The sequence below is a fragment of the Nestor notabilis genome, unplaced genomic scaffold (genome assembly GCF_000696875.1).
Source record: "Nestor notabilis isolate BGI_N333 unplaced genomic scaffold, ASM69687v1 scaffold634, whole genome shotgun sequence".
Taxonomy (NCBI): domain Eukaryota; kingdom Metazoa; phylum Chordata; class Aves; order Psittaciformes; family Psittacidae; genus Nestor; species Nestor notabilis.
In genome coordinates this window covers 79,134-100,297 of record NW_009926724.1, presented here as the reverse complement: position 1 = coordinate 100,297, position 21,164 = coordinate 79,134, and the positions used below count along the sequence as shown (strand labels likewise).

At 40.0% G+C, this 21,164-nt stretch overlaps 1 protein-coding gene across 1 annotated transcript in view; it reads right to left on the bottom strand.

Annotated features, from left to right (window-relative positions):
• TECRL (trans-2,3-enoyl-CoA reductase-like) overlaps nucleotides 1–21,164 on the bottom strand; it is a 63,292-nt gene that overhangs the window by 33,015 nt on the left and 9,113 nt on the right. The window contains exon 2 of the mRNA XM_010013682.1: nucleotides 15,729–15,780. Coding sequence (XP_010011984.1) covers nucleotides 15,729–15,780 — 52 coding nt within the window. The remainder of the gene's footprint in view (nucleotides 1–15,728; nucleotides 15,781–21,164) is intronic.

Below are 21,164 nucleotides of genomic sequence, written 5' to 3'. Positions count from 1 at the left end.
CTTCCTGCCGGCTTCCGCTCCTCCCTGGCAGAGCATGAGACTGGGAAAGTCCTTGGTCAGAGTAAACATTACTTAGGAACAACTAAAACATCGGTATGTTATCAGCATTGTTCTCAGACTAAAGCCAAAACGCAGCACTGCACCAGCTACAGGGAAGAAAATAACTCTATCCCAGCTAAATCGAGGACAGCAGGTACTTGCTGGACCCAGGATCATTTAGCTAGGCTGTTTTGTTGTGTTTTGGTTTTTCTTTGTAGAAAGACCTATGCTGTAGTATATTTAATATATATTAATTTATATTTAATGTATATTAATTAAGCATATTTAAAGAGCTGTAGCAAGGTCTTGAACTAGATCCATGTTTTTATCAGAAGCCAGTGAAAGGAGCAGATTTGGTGTGTCCTGTTCAGTAAAATCTCATCAGGGTACAGAAATGGATGATGTTTTTAATGTCTCCATACCCAGGGACAAATCCTATTTCTTTGTCAGCTTTTTTTCTCTGAGCATTTTATCCGATTTGTTTAATTTGTAAGGTTTCCAGGGAAGATCTCTGGCCATGTTTTACGAAGGCACCTTGACCTCTAGTTGCTATGGGGACAAATATAACTACTTTCTTAATGTCATGTGGAAATTTGAAAAAGGAACTATCTGATCATAAGCATCCATTTCTTTCTTCTGGGTTTTGTAGTACATGTGTGCATCTAGGTACGAGCATACTGCTTGCACAAGTAGAGCAAGCAGTGAGCTGGCTGAATATATGTCTCCAGGTATTGGCTACGACTAACAATGCTGAGGACAGGGTCTGGCCAGGGTGCAGACCAGCATGCACTTCCCTCAGACTACTAAGCAAGTAAGCCTCAGCCTGACAAAGTGTCTGGCTAAATGCTTCCCTTTTAGCTGTTTTTTTTATTGTTCCCATTGACCTTAAATGCTTAAAATATGGAAGCATCCATTTTTCCTCCATAAAGTCAGGTACTGTTACCCTGGCATCTCCACTGAAGCACTACAAAAGCCTGATCTAGAAGGTTTTTCAGAGCATAACTAAAATCTCTATAGCAAAGACTATTATATTGCATATAATGCTTCCAGTCATTTATCTTTAAAAGTATCAGAATTTTTATTTTCTTGCCCAGGATCTGGCAAACAGGATAGCCCTGTCCATACGTTGGTTCCTGGGAGCAGTTAATCTGCTGTGACTGTAGCCAGATGTGGAATTCAGGCCTGTGAGACAATGCGCTGCACCTTCAGTCACAAATTTACCTGATTGCATTTTCATTGGAAAAAAACTTCTATAAATGCTTGAACAACTTGAGGAACTGAACACTACTTCCCCTCCCCCCACCTTTTTTTTTCCACAAAAAGGAAAGTATGACAAACTTTAGATATAGTCGGATTGGGCAATAATGGAAAAGTTTCTTGAGAGTCAGCAGTTTTTTCCTAATGAAGATCAATTTTTATTAGTGGTAAACAGAATATTATTTGTCATTTAGAGGTCAATTTATGTCACTACCAGATTAAGCTTTCAATTTTCTTTCTGAAACAGCTTGACACTGAAAGCAACTGTTGTAATTCAGACAAGCAAAAAGCAATAGAAACCAAAAGCAAGCAAGAATGCAACATTTAGATCTGTATTTTATTATTTTTGCTATATTGTTTATCCTTCCTACTTCCAAAAAAAAAAAAAAAAAAAAACCAAAACAAAAAATCCAGCCGTGTGCATTTCAATTTTCTGCATAGCCTGCTGCAGAAAGTATAATTAATTTTGATCTTTCTATGAGGATTTGCATTTAAATGAATGTGCGTGGGCAAGGGAAGGGAAAGGGAATGAGGCTCACCTTTCATTTCACTGATAGCAACCACAGAGCAGGATACAGAAAAACAAGAAAACAGATATTCCAACAAGCCTGGAGCTTGAGGCATCATTCCCATAAGGGACTGCCCTTAATCAGTGCAAGAAGGTGAGAAGGTGCTGAAGGCATCAGGTACTGCAGGGCACAGCAGCCGGCCTGGCTCCCCGCAGCGTGGGCTTTGTGCTGCCTTTGTGACACAAAGAGCAGGGCATTGTCGCTGTAGGGAGTGTGGGGGGGGGGATGGTGGGCTGGTTGGTCGGTGAAGCTGGACTATGTGAAATGGGTTTGGCTATTCTTTTGACCAGAGACTCCCAGAGAGGACTCTGTCCTGTGAGCCATGCAGTCAAATAGCATGGAGTCTGCTTTGTATTTGTAGACAGTTGTGTTTGGACCCTGAAATGCCAACCCCAATTAAGAGGGAGGTGTGTAATTTATGCCGAATGAGGATCTGTATTCTGGGATATATCTTTGTCTTTGATTCTCCTACATCTACAAGTTTGGAAAGGGTAACAAGGATAATTGTTGAGGGGGCTGTGAGTACTCGAGAAGGATTCTCTTCCTAAATATGAGCTCTGTCAGTGAAGCCTTCATACAAAGGATGACCCAAACATGAGAAACTGCACGTTAAGGAGCATACATTTACCAAACTAAGTATGTGTTTCAGGGACTAAAAATATCCTTCCTTCTCTTATCTGCCTTTCCATATTCTATCTTGGGATTTTTAAAAATGAAGTTTAATATTTGGTGATTTATGAAATCAGTTGCGGTCTATCCTGAATCTTTAACTGTTCAAATACCTTTACTGGTGTGGCAGTAGCTAACCCAGCCAAGGAATTCATAGGCAACAAAGCAGAACATTTAAAAACAAGTATCTGACCATCCTTGTGGTCTCAGAAAACACAAGTAGTAAGATATAAAGGCCTGCTTTAAAATATTGTTTGTTTCAAAACTTCAGTTCACGATCAGCCTGTGCCAGCTTATGAGAGAACAAAAAGTGCTCTGCTTTTCAGGGTTACAGATAGGCTGTGTTGCAGGACACCGATAACGCAGGTCATTGCCTTCTCACTTCAGAAAGCTCTAGTTTGGATACTGCCGCAATCAGCACAGCTGCTGGACACATTCAGGTAGCAGCACGATGGGCAGAGCAGAGAACATGCAAAGTCGCTGTTATACCCTGCACTGTCTTCAGGCTTGAGGCTCTGCTGATTTACTTTCCAGCATCAGAAAGCACCCAGTGCTCCAACAATCTGAGCTGATACAGCAAAGATGGCTCAAAAGCTCATTTGTGCCTCTGTCACAGGTGTACTGGGCAGAGGAGAGTCCTACCACAGGCTCTAGCTGTGTTTCATTGAAAGAGTTCCTTAGTCAATTAGCTAATAAAACATGCTAATGAAGCATGATTTTCTTTTTGTATTTGACTGTCCAGGGGATAGCAATCTTTTCAGCCTCTAATCTGATCAGGATGCATTCTCTCACTAGCCCCAGGAGCAATGTGGATTTTCTATCTAATGGCCATACCAATGCCATCAACATTTAACTGAACACATTTGAACTGACATGATTTCTTCCTTAGTGCAAATTAACTTCTCATAGATTCATTGGTAAATTCACCACATTGAAAATTAATCCCCACTAATAACAGGTCTAAACTGTTGTTTCTCCACAAGCAATAAAGAAAAGGCAGCACAGAATTCTGCCCTGCTTTGGCAGCAGATCAAACATGAGAGCCAGAGGTTCACTTATGTTCCCTTGTCTTTCCTGGGACAGATTGTTTGGGCTGGTTTAATTCTCCCATCCCACCACCTTACTTAGGTTGAGCAAAGGCTTCAGGGTCTCAGAAACACTGTCACAGGGTTTGGGAAACTACTTTTTCCTTCTCAGCTCTGACAAATAATTTTCCCTAAGAAACAGCAAACATGGTTGATTCTAGGTCACCTCCTGTGCATGCTGTTAGTGATGCTCTGGCCCACATGGAGAGCACAGGACACACCATTCCAAGCTCTCCCAGTAGGAGATGAACCCAGGCGGGCTGTCTGCACATCAACCATGAGGCAGCCATGTACAAAGAAGTGTAACATGCTTAAAACTGCTTTTTCACACTTACACAGGCGTGGCCGATGAGGGACTTGATCAAGGTGACAGCGGTAGGTGGATATGTTCATTCTTGTGCTTGAGGGATGAGGTTCCATCCCAATCTATATGGCAAACACTCAATGGCCTTTGAACACTTCTACTGCTTTTCCTCTGTAAATATTATAGCCACAACTCATCTAGACTGTTTGTGAATAAAAACTTGCACTCTAATGGCAGAATATAAAAAAATACTGTCTTCCCTTTAGTATGTATTTAAACCAGAGCAATATATGTTGTACGAAGCAAATAAACCACTGGCATAACCTTCTCTTTGTTCTACTTCTGTGCCATTCTGTAACAAGTTTTGGACCTGGCCTTCTTATTTGTAGGCAGAATTAGTTTAAAGTTTTCACAAATATTTTTGATGCTGTAGAAAGATGGCTTTTGTTTCAGAATTCAGAGTTGTTTATGGAGAATGTGAGGTTATATATTTCAAACACAGAAAAAAACCTTAGTATTGTGTTTCACGACTAGATAATTGATTCTTTTTCAGCCTCTGATTTTTCATGTACAGTTCTCTTTTTACTTTTTCTATCTCCAGATTTTCTTTCTAAGCACATTTATGGAATAATTTACATTATAAACTTTCTTTTCTTTGAAGTTTTGGTAACTTCTGGTTGCCAGGCTATGAAGTTATGTTTGCTTGCCTAAAGAAGAAAATCGAGTCTTGTTAACTGATGGTAGGCATTACTTAGCTTTCTGAGCTGGAAATCTTGATTGGAAAACATTGTACCTTTTATATTCATTTTGACAGGAAATCAAAAGTATGAGCCATATTACCCAAAAAAACAAGTCAGAATATAAATGTGCATTGAAACAGAATAGTGTCTAGCTTGCAGCCTTAAATCCGCATCCAATATGTGCCATCGCAAAAGCAATAATAAAAGAGGTGAAGGAAAAGTTAAGACTTTCCAAGGTGTATGCTAAATAATTAAAAAGTTTATCTATAACCAAAATGGAGCAAAGTATTTACAGAAACAGCCACCTTTCCCCTGGGCTCCATCCAATACCTGTACCTTTATGCGGTGAATCTTGTTCAGACCACACAGGAAATGTGGCTATAGTTTGCCACATTCAGAACTTGCCTCATATCAAGGCATCTAGCCAGTAGTGATTCCAGTGTGTTTGGACTTAAACAGTAACTTGGTTTGAAATTGAAGTTTTATGAGAGATCTTCAAAACCTCAAGTGTTTTTTGTGGTTTTTTGAACAGATCAGAAATATTCCTTCAACCAAGGAGCTGCCATGCTATCATCTCTGTGTAAATTAAGAGAGTTCTTGACAATGGTCAAACTAAACAACTTGTTGACAGATTTATACATGGGAATGCAGCAACCTAATGGATACTGGGGTTATGTCCAGGAAAAATTAGCTTGTTCTACTAAAGATGAGCATGTTCCAGAGAAGTACCTATCCTTTCTTAGCTATATACCACTAAGCTTTCCACACTTTCAGAGACCCCACCTAGATGTGTATGTTTGCTTGTTTTCAAATATCAAAACAAGACATTTATTTATATTTATTTATTTATTTATATTTAGTGTGAGGTGTCCCTGCTCATGGCAGGGGGGTTGGAACTAGATGATCTTAAGGTCCTTTCCAACCCTACCTATTCTACAATTCTACGATTCTATGATTAAAATAACGAAAGGGAAGGTGGAAGGTGCAACATTGGGTAGCTTCTCTTTCCAGAGTCTTTGGCAGGATCCAGACATCGCTGTACCCATGTTTTCTCAGACAGGAGATGAGGTGTTCAGATCCATTATTGAAAACTTTGAGACTAATTGGTGAGCATAGGAAGTAGTTTCAATCTAATGTCAGTTGGTGGAGCATGCTTGGGGGACTGGAGATAACTAAATGCTAAACTGGAATACAGAGGTAGATGCACAAAAGCACCTAACATCCATTAGCAGCAATGAGAGCCAGGCAGTGGGCAAGATGAGCCCACATTTTACATGAGCACAGCTTGTGAATGAGCTGCAGATCCAGTATAACTCACACATCAATTATTTCTACGGTGAATCATTTCCAGCAAATATATTCAATATCACTGCAATTTGGAGACAATTTAGAAAGAGGTGGAACTCCCCTCTACTACATTATTTTTATTGTGAATCATTTGTTCAGCTTCTTGTCTTTGATGCATTGCTTTCATTAACTTGAAACAATGGCAAATACCAAGTTTTGTTTGAAAGATTTCTAATTTTGATTGTTCCTACAGTTTATTTTACCCCCATGCCAAAACAGAAAAATAAATAAACAGGCTACAAATATGAGAGAGAGTGTACATGAAAACAAATGCAAAACAAGTCACCATCACAGGGTGACATCCTTCACATTCAGGTCTCGACAGCCTTCCTTGCTCTTATTCTGCTTACCTGACCCTACCCCCAGAATTGCAGATACTTTATATGTAACACCTCCTCTTCACCCTGTGGAAGCTGGGGGCTGCAGAAACACAGCCAGTGAAGCCATGGGGCAAAGAAGACCTGGTGGAAAGTCTGAACTTAGCAGCTAAAGCTGCTGCCTCTTCTCTAGTCCACCTAGCAGAGGTGACACCATGGGCCTTGTCATTTTTTTCTCTTCCAGAGCTTCACAAGAAGGAGGTAAGCTCCTCTCATTCTGGCATGGGAGATTCTCTTCCTTTCTGTTATCTAGAGCTTGTTTGCTCTCTTTCACAAGAAGTTCCTGGGACATTTCATGCAGACCCAATTCATGCAGTTCCTCATAGGGGAAACCACTGGATCCTTCTATAAAGCCATCTGCCCAACTTCCGTGTCCAAAAGCACAGGGACTCCTATGAAAATCCTGACACAGATGCAGAGAACATTTAAAGGCCTGAAATGATCTTGACCCTGCTGTAATCAAGAGGCATCAATCTTATTAATGGATATGAGATTCTTTTCACAATCATGAAGACCTACCGGGGCTTTTAGTATCTTGAGTTTCTTGAATGAACATTAAACCCACATGAGTCTGGTGGTGAACACCAAGTTACTGCTGGAAGTCTATCTATTCTTCTGACAAAAAAAAAATGTAATACGCAAGCTTAAATTGATGTAGAAGCTGGTTAAAAAACAAAGCTACATTGGCAACTTCTATTAACAGTTCAGTATGCTTTAATTCTTAATTTTACATGAGACTAGATATTCTCTAGGGCCTGGATTACCTCTAGGGCCTTTTCTTGGTTGAGCAATAGGCACTAATACAAGACTCATTGTAAATAATAATAGGCAATTCTGGTAAACAAATTTTGTTGTTTCTTATTTAGATCTGTCAATTAAATCTACAGAAAAAGCAAGAAAAGCAAAGGATCTAGCTATAAAATTTACTTGTCTTAATGAGGTAATTATATAGCATCTCACATTTGTTCTGCGATTGTTTACATAGGATGTCATTTGTGATGCACTGTTAGAGCCCTGTAAATCTCAGCTGGGAACAATATCCCAGAAAGCAGAGAGGACCAGTTCTGCTTCAAGCTACATTTCAATAGATTTGCTGCCTTTTCTTTTATTATGTTGCACATCTGAAATGATATCTGTAATCCTGCTAATGAAATGCAATAACATCAGATGCAGCAGCTGCCAAAATAAGAGAAATAATGTTCATTTCCATTAAAGTTTTTGAGCTGATCTTCATTTTTTCCATTGCTGATTTAAAAATTGATGTTTTTTCTGAAGGGCATCTTATTTCTGTGAACATTTAATGGATAGACTGACTTTTGTGTTTTAGACACCCTACTCCCTCTGGTTCAATAGGTCATTTGGCATATATTTAAGTCATTCTTTGTCCCAGATGTTTCTTATGGGATCACAGCCAAAGCAGACAAAAGATCCCAAGGTGGATGAAAGGCAGACTAATTATTCTTACTTTATAGATGAGAAAATGAAGTTCAAAAAGGAGAAAGTGTCTAGCACACAACTCACCCCAGTCAATATCATGACTGCCACTGGGTTTCAATCAAGTCTCAAAGACCTAAGTCTTAAAAATCACATTCATTTCCATGTAAATCAGGAGATTTCAAAAATCCCAGTTGGCCTTCGGGCTTTTATTGTTATCTTTAGAAGATCAAATGCTTTAAAAATTGGACCCTAAAAGTCTTGCTTAAGGTCCTGTGTTACTAAGTGCACTGCTGCTAAACAATCTGGGTAAGACAAACCTCAACTTTCATAATTCACTACATAAGAAAAATGTTCTTTGTAACCACATGTACATTTCAGAAAGCAAAACTCCAGGGATATATGATCAGATGCTTTTCAAACTGATATAACATCTCTTTCTCCATGACCTATAATGAGATTCAAGTGCTCAGCAAAAGTGAATGCAGGTGCCTAGTCTGGTGCTTGCTTTCATTATTAAATCCAGTTATGCTGGGAGCAAGAAGTCAGACATCAGCACCCAGCTAGAAATGTCTAAATGCAAGTTCTGGGCTTTGGCAGTGTCAACAAGATACGAGTCAGGGCTTGAATGGGAGGGTTATGACCACAGCTCAGGATGCAAAATAGTGTCTGTGAAGTGCATGGCAGCTTCTGGAGGGCTACTCAATGGCTACACCACTGTGATTTCAGCTGGAGCATCCCATGCATTGTCTGTCCCTTTTGAAAACTGGCTAGAGTTGGTTTTCTGTAATTCCAATGCAGAAGGAGGTGAGGGAGGAGACATTTTGGAGTTTTAAGTATAAGATAAATTTTTAGTCAGTTTGAAGATGAAAATCATGATGCTAACTCAGTTTGGCTTCTTTCTTTTAACTGTGTTAGGTCAATGAAGCCATTCTCATTTCCTGATTGACTGTTACAAAAGAAGTGAAAGTATTCTTAGCTTTCACAGGTGTGCTTCAATTATTTTGACAGCTAAGCCATAAATTCAAGGTACACAAATCTGTACCAGCAGACTTTTCTATTTTCTATAGCGAGATTTGCACAGATATGCCACAAATAAGCTGAGAAGAGGTCATCCTCCTGATACTTCTTCTTGTACAGATCAGAAATGAAGCCTACTGCACAAGCTGGCCTCATGGCTAAAGCAGCATGCCAGGGCAAGAATTTAGGTGTCTGTTCTGACACGCAAGCACTGCAAAGGCAGGAAGCAATTTACTCATGGATTAGATCTCTGATTGTGAGCTGGGGAAGAAGATAGTAGCAACTAATTTGAGGTTTGTGGCAGGAGCTGTTGCTTACTTTGTGCTTAGCCTTGCAAATCAAAAAGTAGCAATTTAAGTATACGCAGGCCTCACTGTGACAGGAACAAGAAATTTAAGGAGCTTCTAATAAACTGAGTTGTGTTGACAGGTATGGAGAAGTAAGAAGAGTTTAGAATTGTATCATTTGAGGGGCACTGAAATGGATTGTAAACTAGTCTTCTACTGCTATCTGCTGTGTGACTAAGACAAAAGAAAAATAAATTATAAGATGAAATAAATGTCGTCATGTTTTCTCCTAATCTAGTCATTTTCATTTACAAAGTCAAGACAGATGAAAAAGCCATTTACCCAGATGAAATCACTGTACTTCTTAGTGCCCATTTGCAATAACTGCCCATCCCTCCCTAGTGATTTGCCTTCATTGTTAATTTCCAATTGAGTTGTTATGAATGCAGAGAGGGGAAAATTTATTGAAAACAAAAGTTAGATGTGACTTCCAACCCAGTGCACTCTGCAAATCTGTGCTGGGGATGTAATGCTGGGCCTATGAGCTCTGCAGTCAGACAGCCTGCACAGCTGTGTATTGCCTGTCCCTTTGAATATTCATCCATATATGTATTCGAGTTGTTACTCTGGGCTAGCATGCACTACTTAGGATAAAAATGGAGAGGAAGGAGTTTGAGATTTGTTAAAAGACATGGACTTTGTAGCTGCCTTTCTGCCTGCGGAATTCATCCAGCTCAAGGTGACTCCTGGCAGGATCAGATTGTAGCCCTCTTTCAAAACTTTTGGCTTTTTCAAAGCCTGATCTCCTAATATAAGGCAGAAGAAAGATCCTTCTGTGAGGCTTTATGCCCTAGATATAACTTATTTGGGTCTCTTCAGTTTCTGAGACACCTGAAGGGCTCCTAGCTGATTGACAGGGCAAGACTGTGAAGTCAGCTTGGGAAAGCCATAAATAACATAATTCAGCTTCTCTGAGTCCACAGCAGGTGTATTCATTGGGCACATGAGTCTCTCCAGGCATCAAAATTGACAGATTTCATTAACTTTCTTCAACTTGAGAATCCAGCTGTAATAGACAGTGTGGAGAAATCAGAGGAATGGCATGTTCTCAGCAAGGCTGTGTTATCAGACAGTACTGATTTTACAGAGCACTGGCTTAGCAGTCACCATTCTGCCTGGTACTGCTCTTAATGACTAATCCCCACAGCATCCTTTCTCACCTCTCTGAGCCTTGTAGTTTAACATCGCAGCCAGCCTCTAGAAGGGAATTATGTGATGCAGCATGAACAGTCATCCTTTCTGGCAACAGCTCTGCATGCAGCTCTTGTGTTTTAGCATAGGCCTGGCAAAATATGGAGTTTTCCTTAAATCCTTGCTCTTGGAATCATGCTGCTAGCTCTCAGATGTCATTAAAAACAGGAAAGTTGCAGATTCAGGGCATGAAAACCCTTAGCAGCCTTTTTGGAAAGGAGAAAAGAAAGAGGACCTCCTCCACTAAAGGATTAGCTTCAGTACCTCATGTGCCTTAAGCTCCTCTCACAAGGTTTGCCTAGTAATTTCTTAGCAGTGAGAGATGCTTCTTGCTCTTCACTTGGCCAGCATGGCTTCTGCTCTTCTGTATTTTGAAGATCTGCTTCAGAGTTTCGGGCAAACAGGAATCTCTTGATTTTGAAATGCTGCTCTCCTCCTAGCTGCTCAGTGCTGCCTGAGCTGAGCACTACTGATAGGCAACTGGGGAGAGAAGCAAGCTGACAGCAGTAACAGGTCATTATGAAAATGGAAGGAGGGAGAATATGCACAGGCCTTCCATGTAGCTGAAAAATAATTGGGTGATATGGTACTTCTGCTTATGTTTGTCATCTGGGATGGTAAGGTACCTCTTTACATCAGGTGATGAAGATCTGGTTCAAGGCACTCAGAAGTCAGTGGGAGTGTGTCATAGACTCAGTGAAATGGTGTGTTGGAAGGGCCTGCACAGGAGCCTCTGGTCTTGCTTTTGTGCATGGAGTCAGACAGGGCATGCTCCGACCCTGAGGTCTGCAGGGTAATGACACATAAGGGGCTACCTGTTCTCCTATGGCTTCTGGGAAACATGCAGTAGGTAAAACCTGGCAGTTGAATGCATCCTAACACACTGCCCTACAGCCTGGTAAGGACGAGCCTGAAGGAGAGAATGGTCCCCATCATGAAGAAGGAATTTCACTATCTTTCTCCTTGTCTTCTCTCTGGAGGAAAGCAACAGAAGATGCCTCAGTGCTTTTCCAGGGAACATAGCTCTTCGAATTGCTATAGAAACACCCGTAAGAAGCAGGTATGGAAGTCTTCTAAAGTTTCATAGAGTCCAGACATGATGGTGTTTATTCTTCAGTGCCATCTACTGACAATTTCTTTCTTACTGATTTACTTTCATTGACATTGCTTATTTTAAGTGTCCTAAGTAACATCTGTTAGATTAGTTGGAGGGACCTGCAATTTTGGAGCTGAAGGATTAGGAGTTAGTATTTTATTGGGACAGCTGGCAGCTTGTAGTATTCCTTGAGCACCTCATTCCTCTCTGCAGACCGGGATACTCTGCATGTGTTTTCAGTTCTCTCTTCAACTTCTCTTTTTCCTTCCACCCATCGCCAGGCTTCCTTCCATCTGCTCTTCCTCCCCTGCCTGATCCTTCCATCTAGGTGGCAATTTCTGGCCTCCCTAAGCTCACTTTTCTGACTTCAAAGGGTAGTGCCAGTTGTGCTACCTCCTTGTACAGGTTGCATCCCTGAGTTTATGGTTTAGCTGAGATCTTATTTCCCCCTCTCTTTTCTGTTCTTCCTCTTCATTCAAGAGCTTTTTCAGCAACTTTTGTGCAGTAACCTTGAAAATATTTAATGATAGCTGGTTTCACCATATTACCTGTTCTAAAGGTATTTTATTTTAGTTATGTGGTACTTGAATTTGCATTATTATTACAGTTTTTCATTTCTATCAGTAAGATTTCCTCCCCAGTAGTCCAGTGCATTTTGCAAAGATAAAAATAAATTAAAGGTGAAGAGTTATTGCCAAGGACAAGAGCTTACAAAGTTTATCCTACAAGGTAAAGAAAATGCCAGGTACTAAACTCATTATAAGCAACTGAAAAAATGGGACAAGAGCCTTGCTTCCTATACACTTAGTTTTTGGCTTGGTTTCACCTCTGCCAGCTAGCCAAAAGAATGAGGAAAATAGTAGTAAAGTCACCTAGTGTACTGCACCAATTTGATAGAGGCTTCTTTGACCATACCTTAGATAGCAGAGTGTAATGGCCAGTAAAACCCAGGCACTCAGTTGCCACTCAATTTCCGGCAGAAAATATCAAGCAGTAGAAGCATAGACATTTGTCCAGAACATACTTATATTGTGGAACTCCTTCGCAGAGGATTTTGCTGAGGTCAAAACTCTAAGTAGGTTTAAAAAGGATTAGGTAGATTCATGGTAGGCAGGTGTGATGATTGCTATTAAGCATGACAGCCTGGATTTAACATCTGTTACAAAAAGTCCCTGTAGAGCCAATGGCTGGAAAGCTGCAACAGGGAAACTGCTATTCTGTGCTGCCCCTGGTTGGTGCTGCTGGTCCTTGCAAGGGGCAGTGGCTACAGAGACCAGGGGCTGATTCAAAATCATTTAAAAAAAGAAAGCCTTTAATTTCCCGTGGAAATGGCAGTTTGTCTTAGATGGTTATTTTCCACAGAGCTTATGGATTCCCCAAATCTCCAGTGATAAAACTGGGATTGCCCCCCAGAACTCAGTGCCACAGAAAACACAGGGTTAGATTTTGCCGGGCTTGTTTCAGTAGAGACAGTTTTGGTTAAAGTAAAAGCTGAGGAGTATTTCTCTATTTGTTCCTGGACTTCTGAGTTCATATTCTGCTTTTCATATAAACACAGATCCAAACTAATGTTTGACTGACCTAAACGCTACTTGGCAGTAACATATTATGTGCCACTTGAATCCTCTTTTTTTATTTTATTTTATTTTTATTTTTGTTTTTTATTTTAAGGATTAACGTCCTCCTGTGCAGTAATTCATAATTCAGATTTTTTTCTCATTTCTTGTATCAGGCAGTGAAAACTTATCAGTGACAGAGATGATGCTTGCGAAATGGCTGCACAGGGGTTCCTCTCACTGAAGAGCTGACAAGTTACCAGCTGAGCAGAAAGCTTAATTGCATGGGTGATCAAAGGACAATGTATGAAGACAGGGAGACTGTAAAGGGGTGTGCGTAGGAGTATGTTTTAGCAAGAGATTATAGAGGAACGTGTGAGTCTGGCACACATGAAATGACAGGAGTGAATGCATGAGCTAGTACAAAAAAACACGTTAACCAAAGGCATCCACAGATCAACTTCAGCCCCTTACCAGCTCTTGCCTAAAAGAACTGTATTCTATTAGCTGTCATCCTCCAAACTGTATGAATAGAAAAAAGTGAAGGCTTGTTCTTTGCAAGTGGGAAAGGAGGAGGAGGATGGGGGAACCTCGTGAGACAACAACATCCGGACTGAAATGGAAAATAGAGATCAAAGCAATGAGCTGGAATGGGAAGAAAGGACACAGGACACTGATATGGTGTACTCTGGGAATGTGAGGAATTGACATAAAAAAATAAAGAACTGAAAAAGTATTGGAGGCACATGCCAGCCCTTCCATGTGCTGTAAAACCTTGTGCTGTCAGAGTTTCTGTTCACAATTTGTACTGTGCTTTGTTGTATTGCTTCTTTTATACTCAGCTTCACTTACAGCACTGGGAGTAAGATATCTCTAAATATGAATACAGGAGCCATTAAAATGGCTTATACAACAGACTTGCACCATTTTAGCCGAAATCTGTTAAAAACCTCATTACAGTTAAATTGGGATAAACCTCTGTGCCAGTGATCTTCAGCTGATTTAAGCTGCATCAATATAAATCCAGTTTCAATTGATTTAAGAGAGTCTAGTCAGAAATGCACTGCATTTCATAAACTGATGGAAGGACATACTCTTACTGAAATATTAACACTTATGCACTCAGTCTTTTCATATTTAGCTGTGGGGATTTTTAACTTTTACCGTTTTGCATTTTACAAGCTCTTACAGGGAGTGAAAACAACTAGTTTTAGATCAGTCAGGTCAACAGCCTTTTACTTCATCAATTGAACATTTGTGCAATCACAAAAGCCTTCAGCTCTAGCGTTTATTAAATTCTAAGGACAGAGGAGAAGCATAATAGTTTTTCTACTTCCCTACTCTGAACAAGAGTATTTAGTGTCTGACTAAGCGCCTTTTTTTCTTTTTTTTCTTTTTTTAAATAAAAGGAATCTAACCTGTAGTTGAATACACCCTTTTTGTAAAAATAATGAAAGTCTATCATCTAAGACAATTACTCCCACAATAAACTGTCCTGTCTCTTGGAAACTATACCTCATTACCTCATTCCTAACTTGAGTTTCTCTGGCCTTCACTTCTAACCCTCAATTTTTGTTGCACCTTTTCTGCTCAGCTAAATACCCCTGTAATTCCAAGAAGTCCAATTCAAGGTAATAGGCCTTGCATAGACCTGTACATCTCAAATGTGGGTGACACTCAAGTTTTAAAGTCTTCATTACAAGTAATACCTTACTTCCTACAAGCAGAAGTGGGAGAACCATTTTGCGGTCTAGGAGCAAGAATGCCACACTTAGGATCTCTACACATGCAAATACAGCAGTATTTTAGCATTTCAGATCTCAACTGCATGCACATATATGTCTTGCAGTTTTCAGGTACATTTGGCCCCACTCCTCAAAATCCTGACCAACAGTTCAGTGGATAAAGGCAAATGCCACCAAAATTTGGTGGTCAGCTAGTTTCACTGTTCTTTCTCCCATCTTTCTAACAACCTCCCTCCAGTAAGAGCTGGAAGCATATTACTAGGAAGAGGCAAAAGGGAAGCCTCCAGAAAAACTGCTCTGTTCTCTGTTAGGAAGAAAAGAGGGATTTTTGAGTATGATTGCTCTCATCTCTTCTTATGTACAAGGTCCAAGTCTGCAGTCTTGTATATGCAAAAATTACCTCTCCTCTACTTTTTTTTCCCCACCTCATGGATGTGAAAACCAAGAAAAGTGATACTAGAAGAAAAGGAGTTTGCCCTGACCATGACCACATGGCTAAGTCAGTTGAGAAGCCTGTCAGATTGCCTGCACAATCCCAGAGAAGTCATTTAATCACTCTGTGCATGAGTTCCCCACTACAGTAGGTTTTTAGCTTACAGGGCTTGTCTGTGGCCAGCTTGAAGCAGCCTCATGTTATCAAAGCTTATCAAATACAACACTGTGAGGGCAAATGCAGTTGTGGTCTTGAATTGACACTGTGTAATGTTAAAAGAAGATAGAAATGTATTGCCCCTAATGGGCTGGCAGATAAATCATGCAGTCCTCTCCTTCCAGCCTCTCACATCTGTGATAGCTACAGTAGAACCTTAGCCCAAACAGTGCTCTTATATAACCCTAGAGCTGTCAGGGCAGTCTCATCTTTCTTGCAAGATTTAATGAAAAATAAATTTGACAATTTCTCCAAGCTGAAAAGCTTCTAGCCATGCCTCCAGTCTGCTGCTGCAGTACTTACATGCTTTGTGAAATTTGTGTTTCACATCAAGAAGAGTAGATGATGGAGGTACCTGGAAAAGATAACAAAATGCATGCAGATTAATCTGTCTGTCTTCTTCACTCTGGGATCCCTTCTCCCCACCTCTAATGAAGAAAAGATTCAATTTGTCTGCAAGTTCCTTAGGCAATAATGAAGCAAATCAGCAAATTTGTTCTCACATGTTGATATGTTATTAAAATTTGTCCACCTCTGCTTGTCTAGTGCAAGGGTCAAGAGGGAAAGCTGCTGGCCCTGCTTGAGGCAATAAATGTTCCCAAGATCAAACCAGAAGGAAAACTTGAAGGGTTACCTTTAAAGTTAGATTCGAACATGCTAGTGCATGTCACTTGTAGACATGAAAGGGTTTTCCTGAGGTGCCAAGTAGCAGTAGCAAAGGTGGCAGGTTCTGTACTTTGTGCCTGAAATAAATTTGTTTCTGCATGCTGTTATTCATGTGCACTGAAGCAATTCAGGTGTCACAGTGTTAGATGGTGGTCTGGAGGCCTTTTAGGCTCTATTTTATTATGTATATTGATTTCTTAATACACTTTGTAGAAAGTATCTGAGAACAGAGTTACAATTTACTAGAGCAAAAGACTAAGTACCTTGCATTTACGAAGAAAGGGAATGGAACATTTCAGGAAGTAGCATGCTGAGCTTGAGATCAAGGCAGCAAGAGGTAAGGATCTGGTCTTAACAAGACTATCCTTTGCTGTTGACACTGATTCAATATTCTGTATTTTTCATTTAAGCACAGAGTCTGAGAAGTAAATTGAACTGTGTGTTAACTATGGGGATCTGTTTTGGCAAGAGATCTCATTGCTGCATTCAGACAACAGAATGCAGAAAACCACCTTCCTTGGAGACTTGAGGCACCTGCACAGGCTAATACTGCTATGAAGTGGTGGTGACATATAGCAAAATCTTGAGGAGCAGCAGAATTTCTTTAGATTGAGGCAGAGAAACAGCCATAGTACCATTTTCCCTGGCTGAGCACTCCTGACCTGGTTCATTCTATCTCCAAATTCCCCAAGTTGAACCAGAATGTGTCAGTGGCCTGACATAGCCTCATTTGTAGTTACACAAGAACCCAGCAGTTCTGCTCCGCAGAAGCTTGTCTGTCTCTTCCCACCTAAAGATTTCTATGCTGTTCACTGGGCAATCCAATTCCTGTTTCATTGCATTAGTTAGAACTTGTACACTTAAGCATTAATTGACTTACTGTGCCCTGCTTCGATCTTGGCACCATCTTTAGCCTGTAGCCCCACTTCTTCCAAATGTGATTGGTGATATCTACCTATCTATCTTATTAGTGATATTAGTGAACTGTGACAATAACCATGCAAAAAAAAGATAAAAAATAAGAAATTCTGCTAGTAGTGATCAGCATGTTAGCATACATTGTTTAGCTGATAAGACTGAGTTGGGTGAAATACTGATGTAGGAAAATAAAATTGCTGACTTCAAAGCAACAAATTAATATAGAAAGAAAAGTTTTGCTCTTGTATAATTTGCCACCCCACACAATTATACCGTATACATGCTATTAGTGCTTAGGAGTAAGCCAACTTATTTCTAGTAATAATATGAACAGGCAGAGAGCTCAATACAGATGTCAATGACTTAAAGCTGTAAAATTATACCTGTGCTAAATGGTATGCAAAGTTCAGATTTTTCCTAGTTTTTTCTTTGGGTTTAGAATATTTTCTTTTCCACAGTTACAGAGGGGTTTAGTGGGCATTGGAAAAGTCCTTATTTGCAGAAACTGCTATAGGTGAATCTCAAATTAAATCATGACTTGTATCTCTGATGCAGCTGTTAAGCAATACCAACTCCACCCACATCAAAGGCTGGGGTCCTTGAAGCCAAGCATGTGCCCTTCCTTTCCCACTTCCCCAACATCATCAAGGTCTGTGTTGCACCCAAACCATGTTGAACAGTACTGAGTCAGGAAAGGGACATTGCCCTTGGGGTTCCTAATGCCAGCTGGGTCTCTTTTCGTCCTAGCTACAGGGGACAATAGAAGAAGCTGAGAAAACATTTTATCTGTCTTCATTGTACTTAAGCCATTTCATGCAACATTCAGTAGAACAGCATATCTCCCACAGTCTACATGTGTCTTTTCTTCTGATGTGTACAACTGCTGTGGTTTTGAATACGGGAGATGGGCGGGGGTGTCTGTTTTCAAAACCTCTAAAACAATCTGAAATTGCTTTCTCACACCTTGTAATCTTGCACCCGTGAGGTCTGGAGCTGAGAATCCCTCAGGTATGGATGCAAATGCTGTTAGCTGGCTATGACTGTACAACACACAAGACTGCAGACCAGAATCTGTCATGTGTCCTAGCACAGGGCAGGTGTGCAGCTTTTCAGACCTACAGATTAAGGAAAGGGATGGTCTTTTCCAATGTGATGGAGAACGATCTGGCTTTCTAAATACAGCATAAGCCATGTTACTGCAGGGCCTGCATCCCTAAAAGAGAACAGCCTGCTGCAGCAGAGGAACCAGTCAGTGTATCCATGTGGTGCTATGTGAACCACCACACACCACCTCTCCTACCTCCAAAGGTGGTGTTTGAACCACATAGATGCAGCTAGGGGGGACTGTGCTCTGTACAACACATATGAGACAGGCAGAGATCATTAGCAAGAGCCCTGCTGTGCTTGACTACATCCCAGCTGCTTTAGGCTAGAGCTGGTCTAGATGCTGCTATCTCAAGACCATGCAGAGCATGTACTTGGTTGGTTAGTCGCAGTCTGGCCGCTCTTTGTGGTACCACACTGTATGGGCTGCATGTGCAGGAAGGCTTGGAGCACACATCCAGCCAGGAGGGCAGGAAGACATTTGTTTTATGGACCAATTGGGTTAGAGAAGGACCTTTCCACTTTACACAGATCGCAAGATGAAAAATAACACGAATGCCTTCCTCTTCAGAATGGGTAATGACATAAAGGAATTGCAGTGTCCTTTCCCAGGCAGAATAATGAGTCTATAGCCACAAAAGAATGAAATACATTTTTTTATGATCTTGATAATTCTATGTCCTTTTTTAAAGGCCTCATAAAACAACAGGTGAAGTTATAGTTTCTAATATTGATCAATGTGAAGATGGATGCTGAAACATCAGCTTACTACTAAGAGTGTCCTCTTTGTAAAGCATTAATTATCTTTTGTTCTTTTCATTGTACATCAATACTAGCTAAAGAATTGTATGGACTGGAACAGCATCTGCTCTTACTGCCCTTTGTGCTAACTGAATAAAACCTCCTGGAACGTTTCACTGTGATTATTTGTCTTACTCTCCTTTTATTCATTTGAATTATTTCCGAAAGTGTTATAACCTTCCTTTTCTTCTATTTCAGCACTTTTCAAATACGAAAAGGGAAAACAGAGGGAAAGACCATCCTTAGCTTATTTAAAACAAGATAGATTTCTTTGTAAAAATACCTCTTACTTGACACATATCTTCTATGTCTGATGGCCAAGCCAGTTTTTCCTCCAACTTAACGTGTACTCTAACACCAGATTTTAAATATAGTTAACTTTCTAGTAGGTTGTTGTCAAGTGCAAGGATCAAGACTAACTTTTCTTCACAAAAAAATTTTTATGAAGAAATGCAGATTTTACAGGTGTGGGTTGCATTTGTTACACTTTTCATTCAGAAAAGGATTATTTAAAAACTTCAAATCGTATTTTTCCTGTATCTTCATAGAAAAATACTTTCACGTTTCCATTCAAGGCAACTTTTTATTTTTTAAGATTTCAAGAATGGAAGGACCTTTCTGGGTCATCCATTCTAGTTCCATCCTTCCTTTATGCAGCAGTGCACAAAGCATCACATTTCTTTTTAAGATTTAAAATACCGTATTAATAACTTAGGCTATCACTCAAGGAAGAGCACTAAGTGAATGATATGGCAACTTAATACTGCCTTTTGTGAGTCAAAGCGAATCCCATAGTTATCTGCTTCATGCCTCTTTCATATTTATAAGTCAAGGAATTATAACAAATCTGATGACCTCTGTGTAATTACATCACACAGTTCTTGCACTCAATATTTATTTTAGGGGTTAGAGGTCAGCAGAATATCAATAAAAATCTGAATAATAGAATTTTAGCAAATAAGTGATCTTTCATTCAATATTTCCTTTGAATATTTTTTCTCTTAGTGACATACCAGTACCACTGCACTGCTGAGTCACCTGCTTTCCAACAGAGACTTGTTTCCAGAATTGAAGAAATCCAGAAATACCGCCACTCCAGCTGCTCATTAACCAAATGAAGATTACCCATCTTCAGCCAGGGTAAATTTGTTCAAAAGGGTGACATCAGCTTATTGCAGCTGAGGATTTGACCCCAGTACTCCAGCTAATGGGAAAGACAGGTAATTTCCAAATTCAGCACTCAGCAAATACTTGATCATTGCTGGTTTTGCACCCTGTCCTTGGTTTGGGATCATGCCATATTATTAGAAATCAGCAACATTTCCCAGAAAGTTAATCAGTTCTAATTGATCTCCGTGTTTTGTGAATTTGGCTTCTAGATCAGATTACTTTTTGTTATAATTACTGGATTAAAAATTGGATATTGTTTTACTGTAAACTCCCTCAGTGTGTCCCACGCTGCTCTCTCGTTAGCTTGGTGAACCAGCATGCTGCTCATGTCCAAAGAGATATAAACAGATGAGCTCACCATGGAAATTATATAGAAGTAACTACATGTAGACAAGTGTTGTCAGCTACTACACAAAGGCATTATATAGAATTTAATATTTTACTCATTCAACTGCAGTGAACTGCCAAACAGGTAGCTCTGATCCCAAGCCAGTCTTCACAGATACTGAAGATATTCAAAACTACGGTTTTAGCTCATCGGTTACACTTTATGTGAGTAGAGGGTTGTGCCTTTTAGCTGTCTCCTAGATTAATATGTGGTCACATGAGCCTTGACATATGAGATAATTCAACTGACTAATCTTTCTAGTGATTATGGGTCAAATTATCTAAGAATACACATAACCATATGTTTGCCGGCTGTAGTCAAGTCAGTTATCACTAACCAAGCTTGTCTCTAAAGCTGCTGTGTTGTTTTTGTACTGCTAGCATGGTATTTATATTAAAAAAGATCTCCCCCTTTGCAAAAAATTTTCTGAAAAGGTGTCAGACACCAGAAGGAGCTTTTTCTACCTCTGCTAAAGATGAGAGTGGAAGCAAAAAGAATTCAAACTGTTAGCAGACAGAAGGCGTGCAGGCCATCCCTCAACAGAATTCACCACAGTCACCTATTTCTGAACGAATCTGACTAGAATTGGTACATCTCCATGCTTTCTGACCTTTTATTAAAGGGAACTGAGTAAGGTTGCTGTATTCACCTTGAAAGTTTTAACAGCAGAACCAGTCACTGTCACAACACTT